This window comes from Molothrus aeneus, chromosome 4 (assembly GCF_037042795.1).
Source record: "Molothrus aeneus isolate 106 chromosome 4, BPBGC_Maene_1.0, whole genome shotgun sequence".
Taxonomy (NCBI): Eukaryota; Metazoa; Chordata; class Aves; order Passeriformes; family Icteridae; genus Molothrus; species Molothrus aeneus.
In genome coordinates, this window is record NC_089649.1 from 6294329 (window position 1) to 6319699 (window position 25371).

Consider the following 25371-nt stretch of genomic DNA (forward strand, 5'->3'; position numbering starts at 1 on the left):
TTGCTGCCTATACTCCAGCTTTGCCACCACCTAGTCTGCCCTGTGTTACCCTCTGCACAACCCACGGGCACTGTCTTTCCTTTTGTTACAGGAATGCACACATTACTTCCAGCTGCTGTTTTTCACCCCTCATTCAGTGTAGGTGTTCCCCACTTTATTCCCCTGAAGCCAAAGAGGTTATGTCACAGCTAGCCAGACAATATAAAAACAGAAGTAGAAACCCTGGGCAAGATAAGACCAGCATGATTTCAGTCCCATCCCTAACTCAGAATTCATCACAGGAGCTGTGTTGGACTACAGAAGAAGTGGATCCACTGTCCTTAATTTAGTTCTCTTACCTCATTGAGTCCATACTCAAGCAAAAAGCAAATTGGCTCCAGCTGCTGTGCTAACATTGGCAACAGCTACTAAAACCAGTGTCACCTGGGCTGCACTTCTTTAACACAAAGGAAGAAACATTTTCTTACTGAAATGCTGCTGTAGGAGACAAATAGGATTAAGCAGCACCATTGTGTTGTAAACAAACACCAGCAGTCTGTAAGTCATGACTGTCCAACCAGACCAGAAGCCCAACAGTTCCTCTCCAAACTGTGGGAGAAATCACAGTGGGAACATGAATTGAGAGCACAAGTTTGTTCAATTCTGTACAGATCTTTTTCCCCTCTATTAATACAAAGCCAGAGATTAAGGGTAACAGAGTTAGGTGTTTCCTGGATGATTCTATGTGACTAAAAATCAAGCTTCAGAAGAAGGCTCCCCAGCAAAGCCAGAACTTCAGATACTCTCCCATTTTGCTGCTATGAGCTGTGACTACTATTCTGAGCCCACCTGACCACTGTCTCTGATGGCTTTGCTGCAGCACCCATTCAGTTTAGGTGCACTTTGTACTCAGGATAACTAATAAATATGTACCTGTAAAGGCTGAATATGTAACATCAAGTTTTACTTCGTTTCCCCGTGAATAAAACATTGATTATTTGTGGAGTTTCCCCTTGTGTTGTCACATGTTAGCATAGCAAGTTGTCTTTTGGCATCAAACTCTGCTTGGAGTTATCTCTTCCCTCTTGCATCATGACTTCAGATCAAGAGCCTTGTCTGACATTTTAAATGCCTAAAGCACTTGTTTCAAGTAGTTGAGAGAACCTGGAATATTGAAAAGCAAATATTGAGTCTTCAGTTTTCAGCTCAGTTCCTTCTCACCCACAAAAGACAACCAGATGAGAATATCTTTGTGGCTTTCACTTTTATACAGAATTTTTCTTCCCAATTGAGTAACTAATACTCTCATTATAATAAAAAAGTAATGGTCTCCCCAGCACAGCCTTATATAGTTCTTTGAGTAGAAACTCTCTCTAAAAATAGAAATCTCTTTGACATTGAAGCTCCAGGCAGCAAGGAAACTGTTGCATTTCAAGCTGAAGCTTTTGGAAAGCGCGCTCTATATTTCCTTTACGAGTGTCCCACAAATGTTCAAAATGCATGACCTGTCCTGTGGTGAACTTGGAGCAAACAAGATTTTGTTTGCAGCCGGTGCTCTTGCAGCAATACCTTCTTAGAAACAAGCAATAAAAAAAGATGCAGCACTGGCAAAAGGTGCTGGATTTACAGCTCTGCAAAAATAACACTTTCTTTCCCCCCCCAGCCCTGCCTCCAGACACAACTGCCAGCTTTTCCCAGACTGCCTGACTGGGCACGATAGCCTGAGTTAAGCCCAACACTTGCACTGAGGACAACAGGACAAAAACAAACAAACAGAAATCTCACACATCGGGGTAGCAGTTTTTTCCAGTTCTCAGGCAGACATTCCTCTTGGGAATACACAGAAAGGAATGGGCAGGGGGAACACAAATCCTCTTCATCCAGCCTTTGAAGATGTTGACAACTTGCTCTTACTAAAGTCAGGGACTAAACAAGCCAACTCTGCCAGCATGCTGGAATTGGAGACTGTAAGAATAGGAGGTCTAATTCCTGGGAGCACTAAGTCCAGGAGCATTAAACAGAGCTCAGCACCTCTGTGTTAGACTGGCCTCAGACACAAATGTGCAAGGACAACAGCCACAGTTGGACATGGGAGTCAGAAGTCTGGCTCAGCTTCCACAATTACTGTTGGAGTAAAACAGCAGTTCCTCAGTGTTCTGACTACTACTATCAATTTGCCATACCAAAACAGTTCACCTTCTACCACTGTAATATTCTCCTGAAAGCATATTTAACATGAATTTGAAATTGCTGGTATTTCCAAATTATAAAATGTGAGTACTGATCTTAAAATCTGAATGAGGAGATGGGGATATTATTCTAGCCTACCCTGGGAGAGATTCATTCTTCATTCAGCCTTCAGTTCCACGACAAGTCTCAGGCTCTACTTGTAAGATACTTTGGTTTTTGTCTGGTTGGTCCCACACCTGACTTAGACAGGATTTTATTTAGGAGCTGAAAGAGAGATCATTAATACTATGCTCTATGTCCATTTCATGAAACCTGCATGATTGTCACATGTGTTCAAGAGCTGTCTTCACAAGAAAGGATTAAGGGGGTGACAGAGTGATCCTTTCAGTAGAAATACTTATTCCTGTGTATAATTATCTTTGGTTAAAGCCACTTCAGATTAAGCCACTGAAAAAGAAAGATGAATTCTTGTGACAGTTTGCATCCATCCATCTATGGCTATTTTAGAGCTTGATAAAATGGATAAAATTAAAACTAGGAAAATTCTGGAAATATTCTTTAAAAATTGAGACTCAGATAAGGAAATCTTCATGACAGATTATAGGCTTTAATTTTTTGGTTAAAAGCACAGGTTAAAAATCTTGCCCAGTGTTGTTGCCCAGGCGTATGAGAAAGCCTACAGAGGGAATACTTTTGTGTCTCAATTCCCTGGAGCTTTTAAAAACATCTCTCAGGAGTCTCCAGCCTCCATTTTCCCCATCATTAGGGCTTCCAGCACAAGCACAGAAACCTTGTCTCCTTTTCTGGGAGGAGAAATAGACCACTGACCTCCCCAGATTTCTGGCCTCTTCCAGGCTTGGATATCCTTGGTGTTCATCCGCTCTCAGAGCCATCATTGCTCTGGCCAGCTTTATTTGAGTCACCAGGGAGAGGTGAGGCTGATGAACATCCAAATTTCCTGATGAGTCACAAAACAGGAGCTGTCCAGGACAGCAGCCGGCAACACTGGAAGGCCTTCCCATGAACCTACGTGTTGGCGCTCACAGAACATTCACCAGCTTTGGCAGAGCTTTTCCTCCTAAACACCAAGGTGGGTTGGCCTGAGGCTGCCTCAGTTCTAAAACGTTGTTTCAAAACATTACACCCTAAGCATGAGGCATGCTAAGGAAATTAAAAGATTGGTAATTGATTCTGCATGCTTTCTTTGAGTGTTTGTTTAAATTGTGAGTGTTGGGAGACTTGTCTGAAACTGTACCTCATGGCTAAAGCTACTAGTCAATATAAATTTGTACACTACCTGTCTCAGATATGAAGAACTGAGCAATTAGAGAAACGTCAAGGAAGAATGAAAATTCAGTGAAACAGGCAGTTTTGAAATTTGGCAGTAAGAACTTTCCTGGGAAGTGTAGGGAAGCTTGAATCTAGCTGACTTATTTTGAGAAGTGGAAGGAATAGATACAGTTCAAGAGAGAATGACATGGTAGAGTTCCATGTGAAGCCCTGGTAAATAAATCTAGCAGCTTTCACACAGGACCATTTTTCTATAGGCTAATTCTAAGTTTTATTTAGATGAACAGTCCAGATAAAGATAACCAAACAGTCCAGGTAAAGATGACCACAAGCACTAGGAGCTGGAATACAGCCCCTGTAAGGAGCTCTCAGTTGAGTTTGGGCCACTGTTTGATTCATACTTCTCAAATGACTTGGAAGACTGTGCTTTCCTGTGAAGATTATTTGGCATTGGGTACTTTGCTTGTACATAGCACAATAACTGTTTAATGTATATTATCTAGATGCTGCCTTTACCAGATGCTCATGTTATTTGGTTTCTTTGAGCAAAGTCTCTCATTTGTGCTAATACAGCCACCAAAGCCCCCCTACCCTGTAATCGGAGATGTGGCCCAGTTGTGCTGAGCTTTGTATACACAGAAAGCTCCCACAATAAATACGGGGCCGCTGCTTTCTCCACTGGGAGTGAGGCAAAGCTTCCAGTTACCTCTGCATGGTGTTGACTGAATTGCTGCCTCAGCAGTGAGGCAAGTAGCAAGAAATACATCACTGGGCACACATTTCAGGATAACCTTGACATCACTGACAGTGATAGCTGCAGCCCTTGCTGAAACAGAAACCTGTAAGACGGCATTTGTTCCTTCTTGCTGCCTTTGCTATTCCTTTTGGGAGGATGATCATATGGCATGCTCATGTATTTGCAAGCTCATGACATAATGTTAAGGGATTGTAATAAACAATACCATTTCGGGGAATAGACTGGGGAGACTGAACATTTTAACTGTCACTGGAGCAGTTTTGCTTTAAGGATTAAATGTGTTGTCTCAAATCCTGTCTTTCCTTCTCTGCCTGTTCCCATCCCCCCTGCATCAAGAGAATTTGGGCAGGTGACCAATGGAGTGAAAATGAGACAGGGGAGCCACACAGAACAGAGTAATTGATACAGGATATGAGGCTAGGAATGAGTGGATTTGACGAAGTGCACACCAGTAAACTGAGTGGCTCATTTGCCTGCCAGCAGGATGGATTTATAGACTGTGTGTCACTAAGAAGCCAGTCATCCCCCCTACTGCTACCTCCCCAAAAAACCCTCATGCCCCTCATGTCCCCCCCCAGAACGTTGCTTAATCTGAAAGGCAAGTCACAAGTCAAAGCATCAAATTACACAAACATGCTTTGGACTAAACTGGGGAAAGTACAAAGACCTCCAGCAGACTAATTTATTTTTCTTTTTTTAAGAAACTGAAGGGTTCAGTTACCTCACATACATTTGCTATTTTCTCCCAGCAACCCCAAATCTAGGCTAGAAATGTTCTCTTTGTAACAGTGTGCATATATTATATACCATCATTCTTTTAGCAGCACCAGCAGGTAAGTACTTTCAGGTAGCTTTTTACCTTTCATTTACTGGTGCTTTGACTGCAATTTTGGTATAAGAAAGGTGTCCCTTTTCCTACTGGAAACTCCCAGTGTATGGTCTTGGAACTGTACAAATACTGCAAGCATATTGCAGTTCCTCTACTCAGCAGTGACAAGAGCTCAGCCCCAGGTTAGGCAGTGGATATACTTATCCCAAGAACTGTCTATTGTAGCACTTGGTGCCTCCAGCTGTTCAGTAGCAGATAATAAAGACATTTTAGATCTCTATTTATTCTCCCTTGACCTTATCGTTGTAGAAATTCTAATCTCCAGGACATAAGGTATACTGCAGTTAAAGACTTTTGATTCTACCTTTATACCAAAGCACTCAGTAAAGCTGCATTATTTTCTCAATCCCAAAGAAGCACTGACAATGCCATTATCTCTCTGCATGGGGAGCAGTGGGAAGGAAGAAATGAAAACATAGCTACAGTGTTCATGGAGAGACCAAAGTTGGTTAGGACTCAGAAATAAGGCAGGAAGCATACAGCCAGTCACTGCTCAAGCAGTGCAAGAAGGAAAGGGGAATGGAAATAGAACAATCAATGCACATCTACCAAACTGAAAAGCTACGGCATCATTCCTCCCCTTGTCACATGTTCCACCATAGCAAAAATTCACTGTAAAAAGTTAAAGCAGCATGACAAAATTTTGGTTTTGACACATCAGCTACAAGTATGCAATGGTACACTCCAAGAAAGGCTATGCACTGGATCTGCTGTACAAAATGAAGCAGACTTTAAGTGCCGTACACCCAAGCTCACTGTTGGGAAATCTGCTGCGTCGCCAGCATACCACATCAATATTTCAGAGGTCATTATCTCATCTCTTCTTCAGCTGCTAACTTTGGGTTTCTGCCAGAAAAAGGCAACCGCCAGTAAGATGATACACCAGTACATTAGGCAAGGCTTTTGGGAATTTGAGCAGGCTTTTCTTCTCACTGAGATCAGTCTGCTCTCTGAGTCCAAATGGCACAAGTGCTCTGTCAATATATAAATGGCCAAACAGGTTCTGTAACCCTCCCACGAGAGAATGTGCAAGAAGTTCTACCAAACTGCATTTGTCAAATAGACAGTGCGAAGATCTGAACCTTTATGTAAGTAATTCTGACACTGTGGGAAGGAGGAGACAACAGTCATTGAACTGATCCAGAATCAAGAAGTATGATTTCACATGTCCAGTCCAGCAGAAGAACTGGAGACAGAGTTAATCAAAAAGTAAAACAATATGGTACCATATCCCCTCTGCAGGAATGTCCCAGAATGAACTTAGAATGTCCCAGAATGAACTTAGAATGAACTTCTACATGAGCAAACCATGATTAAAAGTCTGCTTTAGCTGTGAGTTGCTAAGTAAAACCAGAACCTTTCCAATGGGATCCATGGATTATAAAGTTAAAAAGTACCTTTGTTTTACATGGCTTAGCATCCTAGATCTCCTGTGTTGCCATAAGCTACAATAATAATATACCAGCATTCAATTTTTTTCTGCGATGATCTTAATGATAATCAATGCCAGCAGTCCTGTGCATTCGAAGAGTGCTTTCCTACCTCCCCTTCTGGAAAGGCTTTTTGAACATTTAGTAATAAAACTATGTCTGGGCATATTAACTATTTTCTGCTTTGATGTCTTTAATGTTATTTTGTCTCATAACCCATTTAGAAAGATAATTACCTTTACAGACAGACATGAAAGTGGATGTCTCTAGGAGGTTTCCTTTAAGACCGGAAGGAGAAAAGAGTGAGCTGAACTGCCTAATTCCCAATATCATTGTCCTGTGACTGGGAAGAATTTGGTGAGGGGAAATATTCTGTGCTTACCTTACAAGCCAAAGATACTTCATTATTCAAAGCTTGCTCTCAGGAAAACTGTTTGGGAGGTAACTTAGAAGCATCTTTGTTTAATCCAGTTAATTAACAGGCATTTCCATTGTCTCACTAATCTTATTGTGCAAATCCTGCATACAATCCCCAAAGGAAGGGACACAGAGACTTCAAGGTAAAATATAAAGGAGTTTATACTCATAATGTCTCTATTCATATTATCTATATTTATAGTAGCTAAAGTCACAGCACTTGAGCTGTAGCTCTGGGGCAAGGCTCCTCATTGCATTCCCATACATTCAGAGGAGCTAGGGAGCGGTTGGATCTCACAATCCCAGGGAACTTGCCCTGTCTGAAGCTTTTACTCTGTGGCTTTTTCCCTGACTGATTCTGAAAGAAAGTAGCTTATCTGGTAGAGAAATTCAGTCCAGAGAGGATGAGAACTGGAATCAGCTTGACGCAAAGTCACCTCCAGGCAGCACAGATGGAAATAGCTTGAGCCACATCATGCAGCAGATTCATGCTCAAGTACAGGCATGGCTAATGAAAGCAGACTAAAATTTGGTATGCCAGCTCTAAAGAGGCCCTTTCTAAGAGTAAAATGCATGCAGCCATCGTGGAGTCTGTATACAGAATATATACACCCAGGTAAATCATCCCACTCCAGCTCCATCAATGACACTGTTACCTCTATAGCACTTTACCCATTTTGCTCAAAATGCAATCCATAAGCTTGAGCCCTGTCCTGCCAAAAATGCCTTCAGTTTAGATCAGAACCTGGTATTTCCAATGAATTTATGTGGATGTAAAGCAAGAGTTCTAGGCAAGAATATTTCCTAATTATATGGCTTTTAAAACCTCTCAAGGAACTCCTCTGCTACCATTACTCAGTGAAATCTACAAGTGGCTCCAATTCCCTCCCTGAAGATCTGATGACTCTTTCCTGTCTGCACATCACTGTCTCTCTACTGACAGCTACTTTCTCATTATATACATGGTAAAACAGAAATTTAAGAGCACAAAGGTCTTCTAATTTTCCTCATTTATGGCCACTTTTTCCCTTAAGAGTCATTATTTATACAGCCCACATTATAACTTGTGATGGCAGTGCTTGGGGATGGGGAAGAAAGCGTTAAGGTGGAAATACATTTGGATGTTCTCATTGTAAACCTGACTGAAATCCCCTCCAGAAACCATGGAGAAAACAAGGGATGTGAACTTGTCCCTTCATCACCCCCTCTGATTTAGCAATAGCACTGTTTACCAGCCTGGAGCCTCTGAGCTATTTAAAGGATCTACGGAGATGCCTAAAAAACCCAAGCACATTAGGAGGTAGGCTTAACTTACTGTACAGTCCTTCATATCTAACCCCCAAAAAGCTCACTAACTGAAGGCTACTTGTCTGTCTAAAGAACTCCTGCACGCATAACCATTGCCAAACAAGGCCCTAGAGCCTTATTTATAAACTGTGGCTGAATTAATTTGATTTGTAACTTCATTTTTAATTCCCTAACCTCATACAAGTCAAACTACTTATAGACTAACATTTGTCACTCCGAGTGCTTTTGCTTCCTTCTCATAGCAAAGCATTGTTCATTTTATTAGAGTGACAGATAACTTTCAAATACTTTTAAATACATTTACCAGCCACTGTCCTTGATGTAGGATTTTTAACAGAAGAGATGAAATGCCTTTTTTGGTGGGTTTTGGGATTTTTTAAATAGACTGTCTACAGGAAACACTGATCTTTGATTGCTGAACTTCATGACTAACACTTAGCTAATCAATTAATCAGAAAAAATAACTTCTGGAAAGTATAACCTAATGCCTGATAAAATTAAGCTAAATAGTGAATACATTACTTTATTTATGCTAGCGTCAAAATATATTTAAGAAAAACACGTTAGCCAGATAAATTTATTGCAGCAATTAACAGGCAGGCCTTTAATTGTTGCAATACTAATTTGTATTTAGTTAAGTGGCAAAGCTGAGTTCCACTATACTTTGGATACTTTCACATCTGTCACTTTGTCAGCAAGCAGAATAAAACTTTCTCTGATGTCTCAGATTTTTGATCACTTCATCACTTCTCCTGTCTTTTCAATCACTTTGAATCACCACCTCTTTTATGGCCAGGAGTAGGCCTATTCAAGTCAGTTGACTTCATTGTTATTTCTGACACATAAAACCCATTTAACTTGGATTCTTAACTTAATTATACTTTCTCTCAAAATTAAGGTATCTGACGGTAAATAAAAAAATAGATTTAGAAACATCCAAACTGTATTCAGGGTGTCCAAGTTATAGTGCAAGTTATTTCTTTTAGAGAGAGTATGACTTGTGAAAGGAGTGCCTCAAAGACTTACTGCTTTAATATTAGTATGATCATCAAAAGAAGCAGCAGTGTCTCTCCAGCCCCACTTTCTTGCATACTGACCCCTATTTTCTCTGCTTCTTTAGCATTTCATATCTCTGGCAATAAAACAGAACAATGAAAAAACCCTCAATACAAGGCACATTTAAACAATGCCACTATATTAATAGTTAGTTAGTTAGTTAGTTAGTTAGTTAGTTAGTTAGTTAGTTAGTTAGTTAGTTAGTTAGTTAGTTCTACACAGTAAGGGTACTAATCCCAAGATTTAGGTTAATGATTACTTTAAAAAGGCTTTAGATAGAAATTTATTAAACACATTTCTGCAAGACATCAAAGGGCACAGTTTGCTACTGTAGTAAAAATTACTTCTTTAAAAGGTGGCTAGTTGTTGGATCTGAGAAGGTAACATTAATCTGGGGAATCATTATTCAGTAAGGGTATAACAGCAGCCAAAGGCCATGTCCTTTGTTATTGATGTTTAATCACCAGTTTAAAAGAAAACAAAAAGGTCACTGCTGGTAAAGTTTGCAGTTGACATAACTAAAGTAGTAAACAATAATGAGGATGGACAACTGATCTAGAGAAGACCCTTGCCTGGTAAGCCTTGCTATTTTGGGCAACATATTTCATCACAGCAGAGCACAAGGCCAGCCACCAAAGACCCAAACCTACCACTGAGGACACACATGTAAATAAGGTTCCAGGAACCAGCTTCAAACCTTGAGGGGCAACAGCAGCTCAAATGAGGCTTCAGGATCAGACAGGAGATCCAACTGAATAGGCTCTTCCAGAGGTGACCCCTCAATGGAAGAAACTACTCTGTTTGTATGAGCAAGGTGCCTGAAATGCAGGGAAGGATATTTCCACTGGCAGTGGCAGTATTTCCTGTTCTGCTGTTTGTAAGCTGCTGGCAAACTGAAAAAGGATGAGTAAATAATTCTGAAAATAACTCATGGTTTTGGAAAGCTTGCTTTAAATTCAGAACTTTGCAGTGCAAATATATGTATACTTTAAAACTACATAAGTCTTATTTTATTAGATAAAATTTTAGGCTAAATGGATTGTGCTCATGGTCGCAGTGCTCATTTCCTCAGATTGCTTGCTCACTCAGGCTATACCTGCTGCACAGCACTTAGACACATCCCAGATAAAAGTGTGTACTCCTAGCTCCAGAATAAATTAACTCCAGGACAAGATTAAGATACACATCATCCTTAACAAAAAGCACTGATAAAGATGATGAAAAGATGATGAAAAATCCTAATAATTCCTCATTGTGCCATTAGAGAACCTGGACTGCAGAGTGCCCTCAAGTCCATTTGCCTCACTTTAAACTCCAACTCGCTGACCTTGTTACCAGGTTCAACATACCTCAACCCTCATCTGCTTATTATAGGGCTCAAACATGCACCCAAAATCATCAGCTGGTCAGCTGAGCCCCAGTTGCTGTCTGTGCATCCACTTGTAGCCACAGTAAGTAACAGGTGCATCTACTCCAGCTTTTTAGCTTCATTGGGATAACATTTTTGAAGCAAATTTCTCTGTTATTCCTGATTTACCATACTTTGTTTCATAGCATGGAACAGTTCTGGGTTGTAACTGGAGTGCTTTCAGATTAAATCAAAGGAGATCTAGTTATGTGGGAAGGAGTCTCCAGTTGGCAGAAGGAGACTTGATCTAGTTTAAATTAAAAGCACTACAGTATACCCAGGATGAGGGCTGGGCCCTCCCATTTGCTTTCTCTAAAAATGCATTTTCCCCACACTGCCATGAGCACAGCCACTGTGTATCCATCCATTTATTCTTTACTGGTGAAGAAACTGACTGGAACTGCCCCATGCTCTGAGCATCCATGGCTACTCCAGCCCCAGAGGCATCCCACAGCCACCACCAAAGCTCCTGTCCTACACTTTCCCCCAGGTGTAGAACATCTCCCTGTTCTTTGGGAGATGATCTCTCACCAGGCCAGCACAGCACCCAGACCTTGCTCACTCACCTTTTCCACCTGAAGTCTTCACAGATCCTCCTGAGCAGCCTCTGGACAGCCCCCAGTCCCTGCTGCCTCTGAACTGGTGCCGGGGGTCCTGGATTGCCTGGGGTGCTCAGATAACAGTGAACACCCAGGCCAAGTTCTTTGCATAGCATGGAAGAGTTTTCTCCTAAGTTTAATATTTCTGTGGATGTGAGGAATCGCTCAGCACTTGACATTTTAATCATCAAAGAGCACTCCTGATAGTGGGAAATTCTAGATACAGGAGAAATCTGGGAATAAAAAGAAATTACTCACTTCAGGTACATGAATAATAAAGAGTCCTGACTGAGGGGGAGCAGGAAATAGAGGCAGCACCAGCTGAAAATGGAGTGGAACTGTTCAAGGTGCCCACTAGCAGCTGGTATCTTGACAGGTTCAGCACTAACAGCACCAGCCCAGTTCTGCTGTTTTATACTGGTATTGCAGACATTGGAAAGCAAAGAAAATATTTTCAAGCTTATTTTTCTTTTGGTGAGATCTCATTCAAAAAAATTTATTGGGAAACTCACATTTTCTTCCTCAGAAAAACTTCAAGTACAAAGAAGTAACAAGTACCTGAGAAAGCCAGGGCTGCACTCAAGAGCAATCACTGGTTTTATAAGAATCTCTCCTGCTTTACATCCAAATAACCTTGCCTTAAGTCCCCAAAAACTGGATAAAGGTTTCTTACTGTTCCCTGTGTGACCAAGTTGCATTTCTGCTAACAAAAGCAGCTTTTGTTTCCCAGTGGGCTCCTCAAAGACTTTCTGCCAAAACTTAGAGAGAAAACTATCCACTGAACACATATTTTACCAGGGAAGTCTTTCTTTCCACAAATCTTCTTGGAATTTTGTTGTTGTTGTTCTGGGTGGGTCTTCTTTCTTTATTATTTATTTATTTATATTATTTTTCCCAGAAATCTGAAAAGTGTTGGTTTACATGAGTACATTTTTATTCATTTTTGTGGGTTTCCAGTGAAAACAAATAAAGAAAGCCAGAAACAATTGCAGCTTGCCTGGCAAAGCAGTCTACATATTGTTGGGTAAGTGGGTGTTATGCTGAGGCTGAAATAACATGAATGATGATGGGATATTCTATCCTAAAAGCAAACTGCTATAATTTACCACATAATCTGCCCTTGACTATTTTCTTCTGGGTGCTCTCCCTTCCATTTTATTACCCCAACAGAAGCATAAAAAAAAAAAAAAGGTTAATACCGAGATGATTTTATACAGATATTGTTCAAATTTGGGAGGGTGTTTTTGCATGCAGTTTCATATTTCTCAGAATTGTGATCTCTCAACAATTCACAAGGCAGAAAAAATGGACTGAGAGAACCTTTTAAGAACTTTGAAAAGAAAATCAATCTATCTCCTTGTCTGTTGTTTCTTCTTTTTAATGCTATCAAGGAGTCCCTCAAAGACTAAATAAAGAAAGAGAAACAAGTTTTCTTCTCACAGTGTAGGTATCACATTATGCTGTTTTGGAGTTCACAGGTTTCTATAATGGGTGTTTATAGATTTTCTGAAAAAGGCTCACTCAAAATTCTTCATGGCATCTACATTAAATATTTACATTCAGGCCAAGAATGTCTTGTAAAATTTTAATAGCATACCCCCCTATTTAAAAAAAAGACAGTAACTAGACCTCATCCCAAATTCTAGCTCTTATATGAAACAAAACCTTCCAAGCACTGTCCAAAGTGTCATTTCTTCCCAAGGCACAAGGATGTTTATGCTCTTGTCCAAGGGGAGATAAACAGAGCAGCATACCACTCCATATTTGTAAATGTTAACTCTGCAAGGTAGAAACTGGCTTCTGTATGCACCAGGCTTCTGTTCCTTCACTGCTGCAAGAGCCATAATGTGACATATAGGAATGTGTAAATTGAAACAGCAGAGATAGACACGGTGGCCCTGCCACAGAAAAATGTGCAGTCTTACTGTTGTGGCCCACATCATCCTGACTCCAAGGAACTTCCCTTCTGAAATGTATCTTAGGTACCAGCCCAGTGGCTTAATAGAAAATCTGGGACAATTCCATGAGTCTGCAGGGCAGTTCCACTCTCAGGTCCAGAGTATATCAGAAGTAGCTTTTCTACAGTGAGTAGGAACTGATTCTGCTACTGGGAGTGTGGTAGAAATGCTACTTCTCTAAAAAATTTCAAGAAAACACTGTAAGAATTAACAAGGGAAACATGCTGAATGAACTGGATGTGGTATAAGGCCAAAGTACTCACACCAACAGGTGAAATGGAGCTCAAAGAACTCAAGGCCAGCCTTTTTTTGTCTATATGTCATTCCAAAATAGACTTGTGCAAGAATCCTGGTTAATATAACACACTCTTTGCCAAATATGTACTTTAAAAATAGCCATCAACTGTAGGCATACCTTGAGTGGTGTTAGAGCTGTCTGGGTTTTGTTATGCAAAGACTGTGATAAGTTATAACACAGTGCCAGTGGAAAAAGGAGTGAAAATGAAAAACTGAGCTGCACAGGATTCTTGATGAGAACTTAACAGGGAAGTTTAGACCATAACAGGCGGGCTTTAATAAATCAGGGCACTTACTCACATGACTAAACATGGATTTAGGATCTCCAGGGATGCAGATGTCTTTAGTTTGGAGACTAAAACTACAGTTGGGCTTCTAAGGAAAAAGTGACCAGCATGTAGGTATTGATACTCTGCCCAGAGAGGCCTGAATTTACAGACTCTTCTTTTACAATCTCAGTGCAGATTGCAGCTCTTAGTAGTCTCCACTTTCAGACAAACTAATGGGGCAGTTTTTTGCAGTTGTGCTAAACTGTGATCAATTGATTGTCTGTCTCAAACTTCCATGTCTCCCAGTTTTAAAATAATTCATCCATCCTGTTTGACACCTAGCTCACAAGCTCAGTAAAGCAGAAGGTTTTGTATTATTACTGGCCAGAATACTATTAACCTCAACTGAGGCAAGTTATTAATTTGTGTTACTGTAAATTTGTTTATGATCACTATTATCAGTCCTTTTTCACAGACAAAAAGTATGCTGAGGACATGGTTGCTGCTGTTTTCAAATAAACACTCATTGCGCAATTTGGAATTTTTCTTTGACTCGTTGTAGGTTCGCAGCAAAAGCAAAGCAGCCAAGGCTGGACTGTGTGAGGGGGATGAGGTGGTGTCCATCAATGGCAAGCCTTGTGGAGACCTGACCTATGCTGAAGTCATTGTTCTGATGGAAAGCCTGACTGACGTCCTGCAGATGCTTATCAAGAGGTACAGGAATGCTCAGGATGCTTTGGTGCAATTCAGTGAATCACCTGGAAAATGCTGGCTTTGTTTTGCAGACTTATACTGAGAGGTTCTGATAGTCCTGTTGTTAATGTCTGTAACTCTGCTTGGATGGAAAAGGAAGACAGAGAATTTGAGCTGAAGGAATTAATGTATATAATTTGAACAGCAGCAGTCAGGCACAGAATTAATAGTACAGTCTCCAAATGTAAGTATTAATACCTGCAAGGTGTCTACTACCATATATGCATACTGCAGAGCCTTGAGTTCAGTTATTCCCTGCACCCCTTTGAAGCAGTGAAGTGTTGTTATTCCCTACAGATAGGGAAGTGAGGCTTACATAAAACAAAGGCTGTATAGATGGAGAAACTGTGCTACCCAGATAGGCCTTGATGATGACATGGCAAATGGTCTTCTTGGGTGGCAAAATGTGTTAGTGGTCAGGAGGAGGAGAGGGTCTGGAAGTCATGAATTCTATTTCTGTAGCTGTTATCACCTCACTAGGTGAGGTGGGGGAAGTCACAGCTCTCCGGGTCTCGGTTTCTGCCTTTGCAAAATAGTGAGAAGGAATTTTAGCTTTTGAAAAAGCTTTGAGTTTCTTAGAGCAGAGATGCTTCATGCAAACTTGCAATCAGGCCAGCATTACTGCTCGCTGAACATCAGTCTATTCCAATGCCTGTTCTGTAATTGCCATCAGTGTAATAAAGGCAACCTGAGTTCAGAGCCACCTACAGTAAAGCACATTCTCCCCAGACTGTGAATTCAGACAGGATGAACTCTGAGTTGCCTTCAGTGTGGGTAAGAAGAGGGAGAAAATTCTTGAAACTCCCACACTCCTTGTAAGGGCTTAAGGCTCCCCCCAGAGCTACTGCAGCTCCCTCTCACAGGCAGGACCAGGAAAGGATCAGAATTCATCATGACAGCTACCAGAGCAGTGTCCCTGGAAAGGCTGAAAACAGGCACTTGTCTCTGGTTACCAGGGATGTCTACACAGCATATGGAATTCCTCATGGTTCCTGCAACCTGCACAAAGGAGCTTTCCTCAAGTGCTTAGCAGTTCAAAGTGACAGTCTGCCTTAAAAACGAGATGCTCTCAAGGAGTGCCCATTTTATTTATCACAGACATTTTGCATGGCCTCTGATACATGTTGTCTGGGGCTGAGTAATGGATCAGTGTGACAGGATCAGGGGGGCAGAGGTAGCTGAGGATTAGATCTTACCTTCCCCAGAGTGCACAGCTCCTGCTCCTGGTTCAGCAGGGGAGCAGCTGAGTGTTCCTCATGTGATAGCTGCATTCTTCTGGTTTTAATTCATAACATGGCTATTGGAGCTGCACTTGTAAGAATGATATTTGTGGCTGACCAGCTGTCTTCTCTTCAGCCATAGAAATAGCTCCACATACTTTGACTCCTGCCTGTTGCTGTTCCATAACTGATATTTCAGTTGTCTGAAGGCCACAGGATGCTGCAGCTGAAAGGGACTCTCCATTGCCCCTGCTAGAATGCATGCTGAACAGCAAGGCACGTCCTGAAAATATGAGAATATCAGAAAATATCAGAGCCAAAACAGAGTGTTTATACCATATAATTCAGGGTTTCATGGACTGAAACCATGTCAGAAGTTTTAGGAAAATTGGAGTTGCTCAACACTCTGAAAGTGACTCAAATGTTCTAAAAAAATTCATTGTTTGAATTGATTCATTGAGAATCTTTAAACTTCTTCTCATTAGCTCACCTCTCCCAAATCCCAGTCCTTGCTGTCTGTATCTTCCCAGGTATGAGAGAATGGACTGAAACACTTCTCTTCTGCTCCCACCTCATTTGTGGGTACTATTCCTCTCAGCACAACCTCCAGAAGGATTTTTCAGGAAGTGCCTGAGCATCCTTTGAGAGCAATGAGAAGCAAATCCTTCCTTTCCTTAGCAGCCACCTCAAGAAAATGCTGGAAACCATGAGGAAAGAGTAATTTAAGTGGTATTCCACTGCTGATCTTTACATCTAAGTATCTTTTGTTAGCAGGGAAGAATATTTTCCATTGGAAAGTCCCTGAATTTTTTGCATGAAGGATGGATTTTCACAGGCATTAATTGTTGACCTAATTCTGCTCTTACAAATCTTACTGAGAGGAAAATTGGGCTTTTAAAATAGTTTTTAAAATGCTACTTGGCCTTTGATGTCTACCAAAAGTTTTCCCAATGCCGTGTAAGCCACAGTGAGTTAGCGACCAGCAGCAGTGCCCAGAAAATGCTGGGTTTACAGGATGAGAGGAAAGCGACACCCTGCAGGGCGGGCACTCCCAGATGCCGTGTGGGGGAGCTTCTCTCTGACCTTCCCGGCAAATGCTGGGCAAATGCTGAGCAGATGGATCCGGGAAACATGGAGAGAGGGGACAGACACTGAAACACCAGCCTGGCCTTCTCACATCAGTGTTAGCGGCTCCTGGGCTACTGCTGAGTCTGGAGAGAACATTTCTAGGGGGAAGAAGGGAGTGCTCAGTGCATGCCGACATGAAATACTCCATGTAGGGAGTAAAAACATGAGCCTATGACAAACCCTGCCGTGCTGACTCCAGGAGTTCTGCTTCCTTCCTGGAATTACACCAGGGCTGTTGTTCCTGCAGTGAGCTGGAAAGGCCTGAAAAAGAAACAATCACTTGACAAAACAGAATGTGAAACTACAAAAAGAAATCATTCCCAGTATTCTGCCTTTTGACACAGGATGCACAATTATGTCTATATAGAGTAGAAGTATATCCATACATAGCAAGGGCCTTGTAAGGTGGAAATCTTTCTCTCCCACACACGCACACAATCATTCAACTACCAATAAAGGCTAACATTTAGGTGGCCCAGCCCCCAGTCCATATCTTAGAAGGAAATGTTTACAGATTTCTGTAATTTATCTGTGCTCGGGAGCACTACAATTGATCATCCAAGCAGCACCGTCCGATGGGATCCAGCAGCACTCACAAGGAGCTCCCTAAATGAAAATCTGCCTGACCTTTACCAAGCCCCATATGTGGTGAAATGGATGTTCCCCCCCTCTCGTGCTATTTGAGGCAGACCCAGGCTGCCACAAGCAGTGAGCTGCATGCCTGAAAAGCAAGTGATATTGAAGTTTCTTCAGCACACTGACAGATTCATTCCTTCTGCTGCTTCTTCCAGCCTTTATTTCTAGGGGGTTCCAAAGTTTCACAATAGCCAGGGCTGCTTTTGCTCTCAAAAACCTCCCTAGTACTTTACTGAGGACACCTACCACTTCCCTCATTTGAAAAAGTGCTTTCCTATCTTCTAGCAGATACAAACTCTAAATAACATGCTGCAGCCTTGCTGTACAGAGAAGATTTCTCCTCAAATTAATAGTATGGTCCAGAGTACTGAAAGAAGGTGCTAAAGAGTACACCAGGTGTCATAAGAGCAGTACATCATCTTAACTGGGCCAGAGGAATTAATAGTTCAGAAAAAGGAGCTACACTGACATATATTGTAGGTTTTGTAAGTGAGAACAACATTTTCCAGCTGGAAATAGTTTATTTTTAAATAGGTAGGGAATATTGTATAGGTCCACTACCCTTTTTTCATGGATCACCAGAATAGGCCCAGAATATTTCAATTAATCCATTATATATAAGGATGATGATCTTCTCAGGAATTCTTCGAATGTGTATTTCAAATATTCATTTCCCTCCCTCTGATCCTTATCCAGTACTTCTCTATTCCTTAGAGAGTGTATGATTTGGGACAGGAACCACATGCAAGGATGGTGCCTAAAACAGTTGCAGGAGTGGCTACAGAGCCAAAAATTGGCCACTCCTGTGGTGTCATGCAAAGTCAGTTTTCTCACGGACGTGTGAAATATGAAGAAGTATTGTCTCAAAAGCCTCAGCAGCATTTCTCTGGAAACTCTGTAACAGAAATGTGTCTGTGAAAGCACACTGATGTTATGAAAGATACAATTCCACATTTTAGCTTAGTAGTGGGGTCATAGCTCTACCAGAGTAATGTAATTTCCCTCTTACTGCACTGCTAAGTTGAAAAATTCTGAAAGATACAAAGATGCTTCTATTTAAGACGTCTACATTCTGGGAAAATTCTTCTATTTAAATGGACATGCTAGGAGGTGCCACAATTAATTTGGGTGGAAAAATACTATGCAGAAATTGCCTTTGCAACTCTATTTACAATGGCTGTGCTTACAGCAGCTTAATTTCTTCAATTGTTTCTGTATGTGCAGATCCTCCAGTGGAATAAATGAAACCTTGAATGCTGAAAGAGAAAATGGGAAGCACGAGAGCATAAAAATTGAGGACTATGGGGAGAACACCACACTGCAAATGAACACAGAGCAAGAGATACCCCACGGAGATTTATGCATCACAGAGATTTACAGTGGGACTCACCACGGAGCAGAAGAAAGCAACACACACTTTGCTGAAACAAAACAAGAGACCACACAAAGCCACAGAATTCCTCCTAAAGTGATAGCCACCCCTAAAGTGATCGTGACAGATGAGGTGGGTGTCAGAGGGGTGGCAGAAGAAGGGCCAGGTGCCATGGTTGAGCTGCAGGTGTCCCTCTCAAATGACGCCCACAAGGCCACCAGTGCTCCTGCTGTGACTCTCCTGGGGGCAGAGAAGTTCCCCCCTTCAAGCAGAGGCCCCAGTGCACAGCAGGGTGGGAGCAGCCCCCTCATCGCAGTTCCCCTGGCCGTGAAGGAGGGCAACATCCAGTGGTCAAACAAAGTAGTCCACTTTTCTAGCAGCAAGGAGGTCAAGAGGATCCAAGGTGCAGCTCCATCTATCCCCAGGGTGGAGGTGATCCTGGACTGCTCAGACAGGGAGAAAGAAGTGCCCAGGTCTCCATCTGAAAGGGGGTGTGTTGATTCTCAAGTGGAAGGAGGGCAGTCAGAAGCACCTCCTTCCCTCCTCTCCTTTGCAATCTCAGCAGAAGGCACAGTGCAGGGAGAAGACAGCAAGCACTCGGAAAAGGAGCACAGACCTCTCAAGCACAGGGCAAGGCACGCAAGTGAGTATGTCCCATCTAATATTTGCACTGCCTGGGGGCATCCTTTATAGATTTGGATAAAATCTCAGGATTTAGAATGTATTAGGAAAAAAAATGTTTAGAGATTTTTTTTCTGCAGTTTTCTAACTTTCCCTCTCTTTTTTTTCTTTTAAATGATGTTTCTGTCCTTGCTTTATGTATTTTTTCAGGGTAATACAATGCTCCTGGTGATGAGCCAAGAGTGTACCCATGCCTTAACTGCACTGAATAACTTTGCTTAGTAGACTTCCACTTTGAAATTAACTCATGACTTTGTCCAAGTCAAAATACTTACATCTCCTGAAAGGGCTGAACTCTGCTGATCTTCTAACTCATATTCAGTGGCAATCTGTAAAATATTAACAAAAAGAACAAGTTGCTTGCACAAGTCTAAGTGAATCCTGTGGCTTTCTCCTTTTATAGCAAAAGCTTTGCGTTGTCATTTGCATCATCTAAAACCAAAGCCATGCCATTGCTTTGAAAAGTTAATAAAAAAGTCTAGCAGCAAAGCTCGATGTTGTCTGCAGAAGAGATTTTGACAGACACCAGCATGTGTATAACTGTTACATGATCCTTTTGGTTTTGTCAGCCTTCTCTAGACTGTAAAGTGAACATGTTATTTCTCCTGACTCCCAGACCCAGAGGTCAGTTTCAAAATGTGTCCAAGAAGTTTACATGGAAGCAAACTTGCCACTGGAGGAAATATCGATTAACTGGGTGTAGAGGTGTATTATTTATTAATTAATCTATTTATTTCTTTGTTATTTTATTCATCTGGGAGCTTGCTATTGGTTGCTTGCTCCTTCCCAGCAATGTGAAGAATCCTGTCTGGGGATTTAGCAGCAGTATGTCAAAGGTGCTTGAATGTGTGCAGTGAGATACTGTAGCAACAAACTATTTCATATGCAGCGTTGGAACTCCTCTGCTAACCCACTGCTAATTCCACTGGAAGCATATTTTTAGCATGATAACCATTTGTGTCTCATTGGCAAGTGGATTAGGCAGTTACTTATGCCTAAGTGTCTGTATGCAACCCACATATTTAGGGCATATTAAATGAAGTATAAAAGAAAAGTGCACATGCTTCACATTTTGGCTGCAAAGTCAGAACCAACTGTGGGACTGTGCCTGCATTTCTTAGGGAATTACTTGCAGTGCCTGTCTTAAAAGGAAAAAGTACAAGGAATGAACTACTTGTTACCTTATAAACTCTTCAAGAAGAAGTCCTGTCCTTTTTCCATGTCAACTATGACAATCTCAGTTTCTTATAAACCAGTGGCAGGTCATTATGCTTAGGAACAACTGATTTACTACAATTTTTTTCATTATTATTATTACTATTACTACTACTACTAACCTGTCTACACATTAGAAAAAACAAATTGCCTAGCCTAGTGAATGCTCTGTGTGCAGCAAGCACTATGCATGTTTTCTGCAAAAAGAGAAGTTATTATGCATTTAAGTCTGAACTAGAAAAGAACTTTTATTATGATCTCTTCAGCAGAAATTTTCTCTGCAAATATTATTCAGATTATATTTACCTGAGTAGGAAGCACTCCAACACTAAAACCCATAGTTTTGGAAAATACCTTCAGTGACTAGTGTAAGCAATTGGATTGTCACAGGACTGAGCCAAGGATTTTGTGATCCTGCTCTCCAACAATAAAATATTACAAATTGTTGGTTTGGGTGCCATGCTCTTTTCTCTTTTATAGATTCTTGTGAGGACCATTGGTCCAGTTGTGCAGTCATCTGGCATAATGGCAAAACTCCAATTGTCTTTAATAGGAGAAGTATCAGACTCCATCTACTGACATGGCTAAAAGGATCACGACTAGAAAACACAGGGCATGGATTTCTTTAAAAAGTTTGTTTTATTTATGCCAGAAAAAGATGCTAAATAATTTACTTTTATCAGAGGCATGTTTTTTCCTTGTGACTACAGATTTAGTCAGGAACAGCTTTAAATTCCAGGTTTTTTGAAGGGAGGAGCTATTGAGGCTGTAATTGATGAGGTACAGTGGTAGAGTATGAAGGAGGGAAAGCAGCAGGGACACCACCTGACTGCCATTGCCCCATGAGGGACATGCTCCAGGTCCCATTACAAGGAAGCAGTCACACTGATGTCCAGTGCATCCATCACCCTTGCAGCTGCATCTGTTCCTCTTTCAGGAAGAAAGAAAACCAGTAGTTTATGCTTTCAAAAATATTGTCATTGATACTCCAGTGAATACCCTTGAGAAGTTAGTTGAGTCTCCTTGGTTCTGTTCTTAAATGTGTATACACTCTTGCCACATGTCCAAAATAAATATTCTGTATATGTCATATCTTACAGAACTTATATTTCAGGCAAAGAATGCTTGTTTAAAGACTGAAACTTGCTTTCATTGCAGACCATGGACAAACTCCCACATCTACCAAGGGGCTGAAAGCTAATTCTAATATTTTCTGTCTATGCCCTTCTGGATGTATACTTGCTTTTAAACAGCTAATACACAGTAGCATACTGACTTTTAGCAAGTTTGCAATTTACAGGAATAAAAGAAGCACCTAAATGGCAGAAGCTGCTGCCACTGTCAGACAGAATCTGCTCAGTTTCATTTGGTCTTAGACATTAAGCAGTCATGGGCCTGCCTGGCTGGGAATGGCTGCTGTAAGCCTGGGAACTTGTAGTCAAATACTTGGAAAATACCAGACCAGAAGCTGGATAAATGAGAAAATATCACCTGCCTGTTGGTGCTGGGAATAAAAATTAAGAATGTTAGAAAAAATGTGTGTAATATTCCTGTTGAGCTAAGAGAGTCCTAAAGAAAGTGATGTAGCCTTTGAACTTGCATGGGTGTGTCTCCAAGGCACGCTGAGTATGGCATTCATAACCCAGCTGATATTGTGAGAAAAACTCAAGTATAATGAACTTTCCATACAAAATAAATGTTTTCATATTTAATAAATTTGCAAAATTTATGCACTTGTTCGTCTCCTTGCAGTTTGGTGGGCTGCAGGAATTAATTGTGCACTCTGATTCCTTCCCCAGGGCTCCGACGAAGCGAGAGCCTGTCAGAGAAGCAGGTGAAAGAAGCCAAATCTAAATGTAAAAGCATTGCACTGCTGCTGACAGCAGCTCCCAACCCCAATTCCAAGGGGGTGTTGATGTTCAAGAAGCGCCGCCAAAGGGCGAGGAAATACACTTTAGTCAGCTACGGGACTGGGGAGTTGGAACGTGACGAGGACGAGGAGGAAGAGGGTGAAGGTGAAGAGGGGGACAAGGAAAACACTTTTGAGGTGAGTTTGCTTGCAACGAGTGAGTCAGAAATAGATGAAGATTTTTTCTCTGACATTGACAAGGACGGCAAGATTGTGACATTCGACTGGGACACTGGTCTGCTCGAGGTGGAAAAGAAGACAAAAAGTGGAGAGGAGATGCAGACACTTGCAGACAGCACAGGGAAAGGGGCCCTCATGTTTGCCAAGAGGCGGCAGAGGATGGATCAGATTACGGCAGAGCAAGAGGAGCTGAAGGCAAGCACAGTGCAGACAGAGGAGCACAGGGAAAGCACCGTGACAGAGAACTTCCAGAAAGTGAGCTCTTCCGTCTATCAGTCAAAAGAGGAGGAAATGTCAAGACAGCAGAGCTGTGTGAGCAAAAGTTACACAGACGTGAGCCAGAATCACAGCAAAGTGGTACAACAAAATGGCTTTGGCTTAGCACCTGGCACAAACCTCTCTTTTCAGTCCTCTGGAACTCAAAAGGCAGCATCTTTGAATAAAACAGCAAAACCCTTCCCTTCTGGAGTTCAAAACCGAGCAGCTGCACCATTTTCACCTGTAAGAAATGTCACCAGTCCCCTTTCAGATGCAGCAGCACCACCTCCTTACTGCTCTGTCAGCCCACCAGCTGAGGCTTTCTACAGACCTGTCTCAGCTCCCGTGGCCAGCAAGGCTGCCCCGCCCGCATGGGCAGCCACGGAGCCCACGGAACACATCGCATCCAGGGATGAAAGGATTGCCGTGCCAGCCAAAAGAACTGGGATATTGCAGGAGGCAAAGAGAAGAAGCACTTCCAAACCCATGTTCAATTTCAAGGACGCACCCAAAGTAAGTCCTAATCCTGCCCTGTTGTCCCTTGTACACAATGCAGAAGGCAAAAAAGGGACCGGAGCTGGTTTCGAGTCAGGACCCGAAGAAGACTACCTCAGTTTGGGAGCAGAAGCTTGCAATTTCATGCAAACTCAAGCATCTAAACAAAAGGCCCCTCCTCCTGTTGCTCCAAAGCCTTCACTCAAGGTGTCTCCTTCTGCTAGTTCTCCAGTTTCACCGGTTTGGTCACCTTCAGCTGCGGCTTCCAACAAGCCTCCTTCTTTCCCAGCACCAGCCTCACCTCAGGCAGCGTATCCTGCACCACCCAAATCTCCACAGTATCCTCATTCTCCCATCCATCCCCCAAGCACTCTCGACCTTGCTGGTCCTTTCAAAGGGCCTCAGGCCAGCCTGGCGAGTCCAAACCTTGCCCCCAAGGCAACACCAGTCACCCCAAGCTCTGGAGAAACAAAGCCTCCCTTCGAGATGCCACCAGCTATGAGTGGGAAAGGAGCACAGCTGTTTGCCAGGAGGCATTCCCGAATGGAGAAGTATGTGGTGGATTCAGAGACTGTGCAGGCAAACATGGCACGAGCAGCATCTCCAACTCCATCTTTACCAGCTTCTTGGAAATACTCATCCAACGTCCGAGCACCTCCACCCGTCGCTTATAATCCCATCCACTGCCCATCTTACCCTCCTGCTGCTACCAAGCCTTCCTCTAAAGCCCCTGCTGCTGCCAAAAACACAAAAAGAAAACCTAAGAAAGGTCTCAATGCTTTGGATATCATGAAACATCAACCTTATCAACTCGATCCATCTTTATTTACTTTCCAGCCTCCTAAGGAAAGCCTTGCCCTGAAGCAGACATCGAAGCTGTCCCCTTCAAAGCAAACACTGCCTTTACCCAGCTACCTTCCACCTGGTGCTGGCTCTCCCACGAGGGCCCGGCCCTCCTCGGTGTACTCCGTGCCAGCCTATGGGTCCCAGCCTTCGTTCCCGTCCAACGCCTCTCTCCCAGGGAATGAATCATTTTCACCCACGGGCTACTCTGTCTTTTCTAAGCCAGAAACCACCACATCCTCTTTGTTTACTGCTCCGAGGCCAAAATTTTCAGCCAAGAAAGCTGGTGTCACTGCACAGGTGTGGAAGCCATCGGTTATTCGAGAGTAAACCTGGTTTCTAAGCAGAAACTTAGTGTCCGTTTTGCTTGCAGTCACTGGCTTGCAGTGGTCACCTGGCACACAGACTGTGCCAGTGGTTTTCCTTAGCTTACCTAAGAATGTCAGATGTATCACCTCAAATCTGGGTCCAAAATATTTGAACTTTTTAAAGGAATCAAAATAGATCTAAAATTTTTATCACATTTTTGCATTTTATCAGGTGCTTTATAGAGATGACACCCTGAAATGGAGAGGTGCCACTGCATGAAGTGAGCAGGACACTAGGTTTTTGCTTTAGGACTACAACAATAGAAACAGTGAACAATATTCCTGGTATGTCAAATTAACAGAGAACAGCTTTCTTCCTGTCCCTCTCCCCAAATGTGTTCTAATGATCTAGGGATTAGAGGACTTCGGTGTTGTTTTTTTTAAAGAAGTGCCTTATTAACTAATAGTAATATGTATTATTAACACAGCATAAAATAGATACAGTGTTAGACTCTGACTGATCACT

General features: G+C 42.1%; 1 protein-coding gene across 3 annotated transcripts in view; it reads left to right on the forward strand.

Annotated features, from left to right (window-relative positions):
* SYNPO2 (synaptopodin 2) overlaps positions 1-25371 on the forward strand; it is a 75419-nt gene that overhangs the window by 37950 nt on the left and 12098 nt on the right. For 2 of the 3 annotated variants that reach the window (XM_066548917.1, XM_066548919.1), the window contains exons 2-4: positions 14410-14561; positions 18809-19599; positions 22652-24839. In XM_066548917.1, the coding sequence (XP_066405014.1) occupies positions 14410-14561; positions 18809-19599; positions 22652-24839 (3131 nt within the window). Of the gene's footprint in view, positions 1-14409; positions 14562-18808; positions 19600-22651; positions 24998-25371 lie in introns of those variants that run through there. The other variant, XM_066548918.1, reaches the window with a different exon arrangement.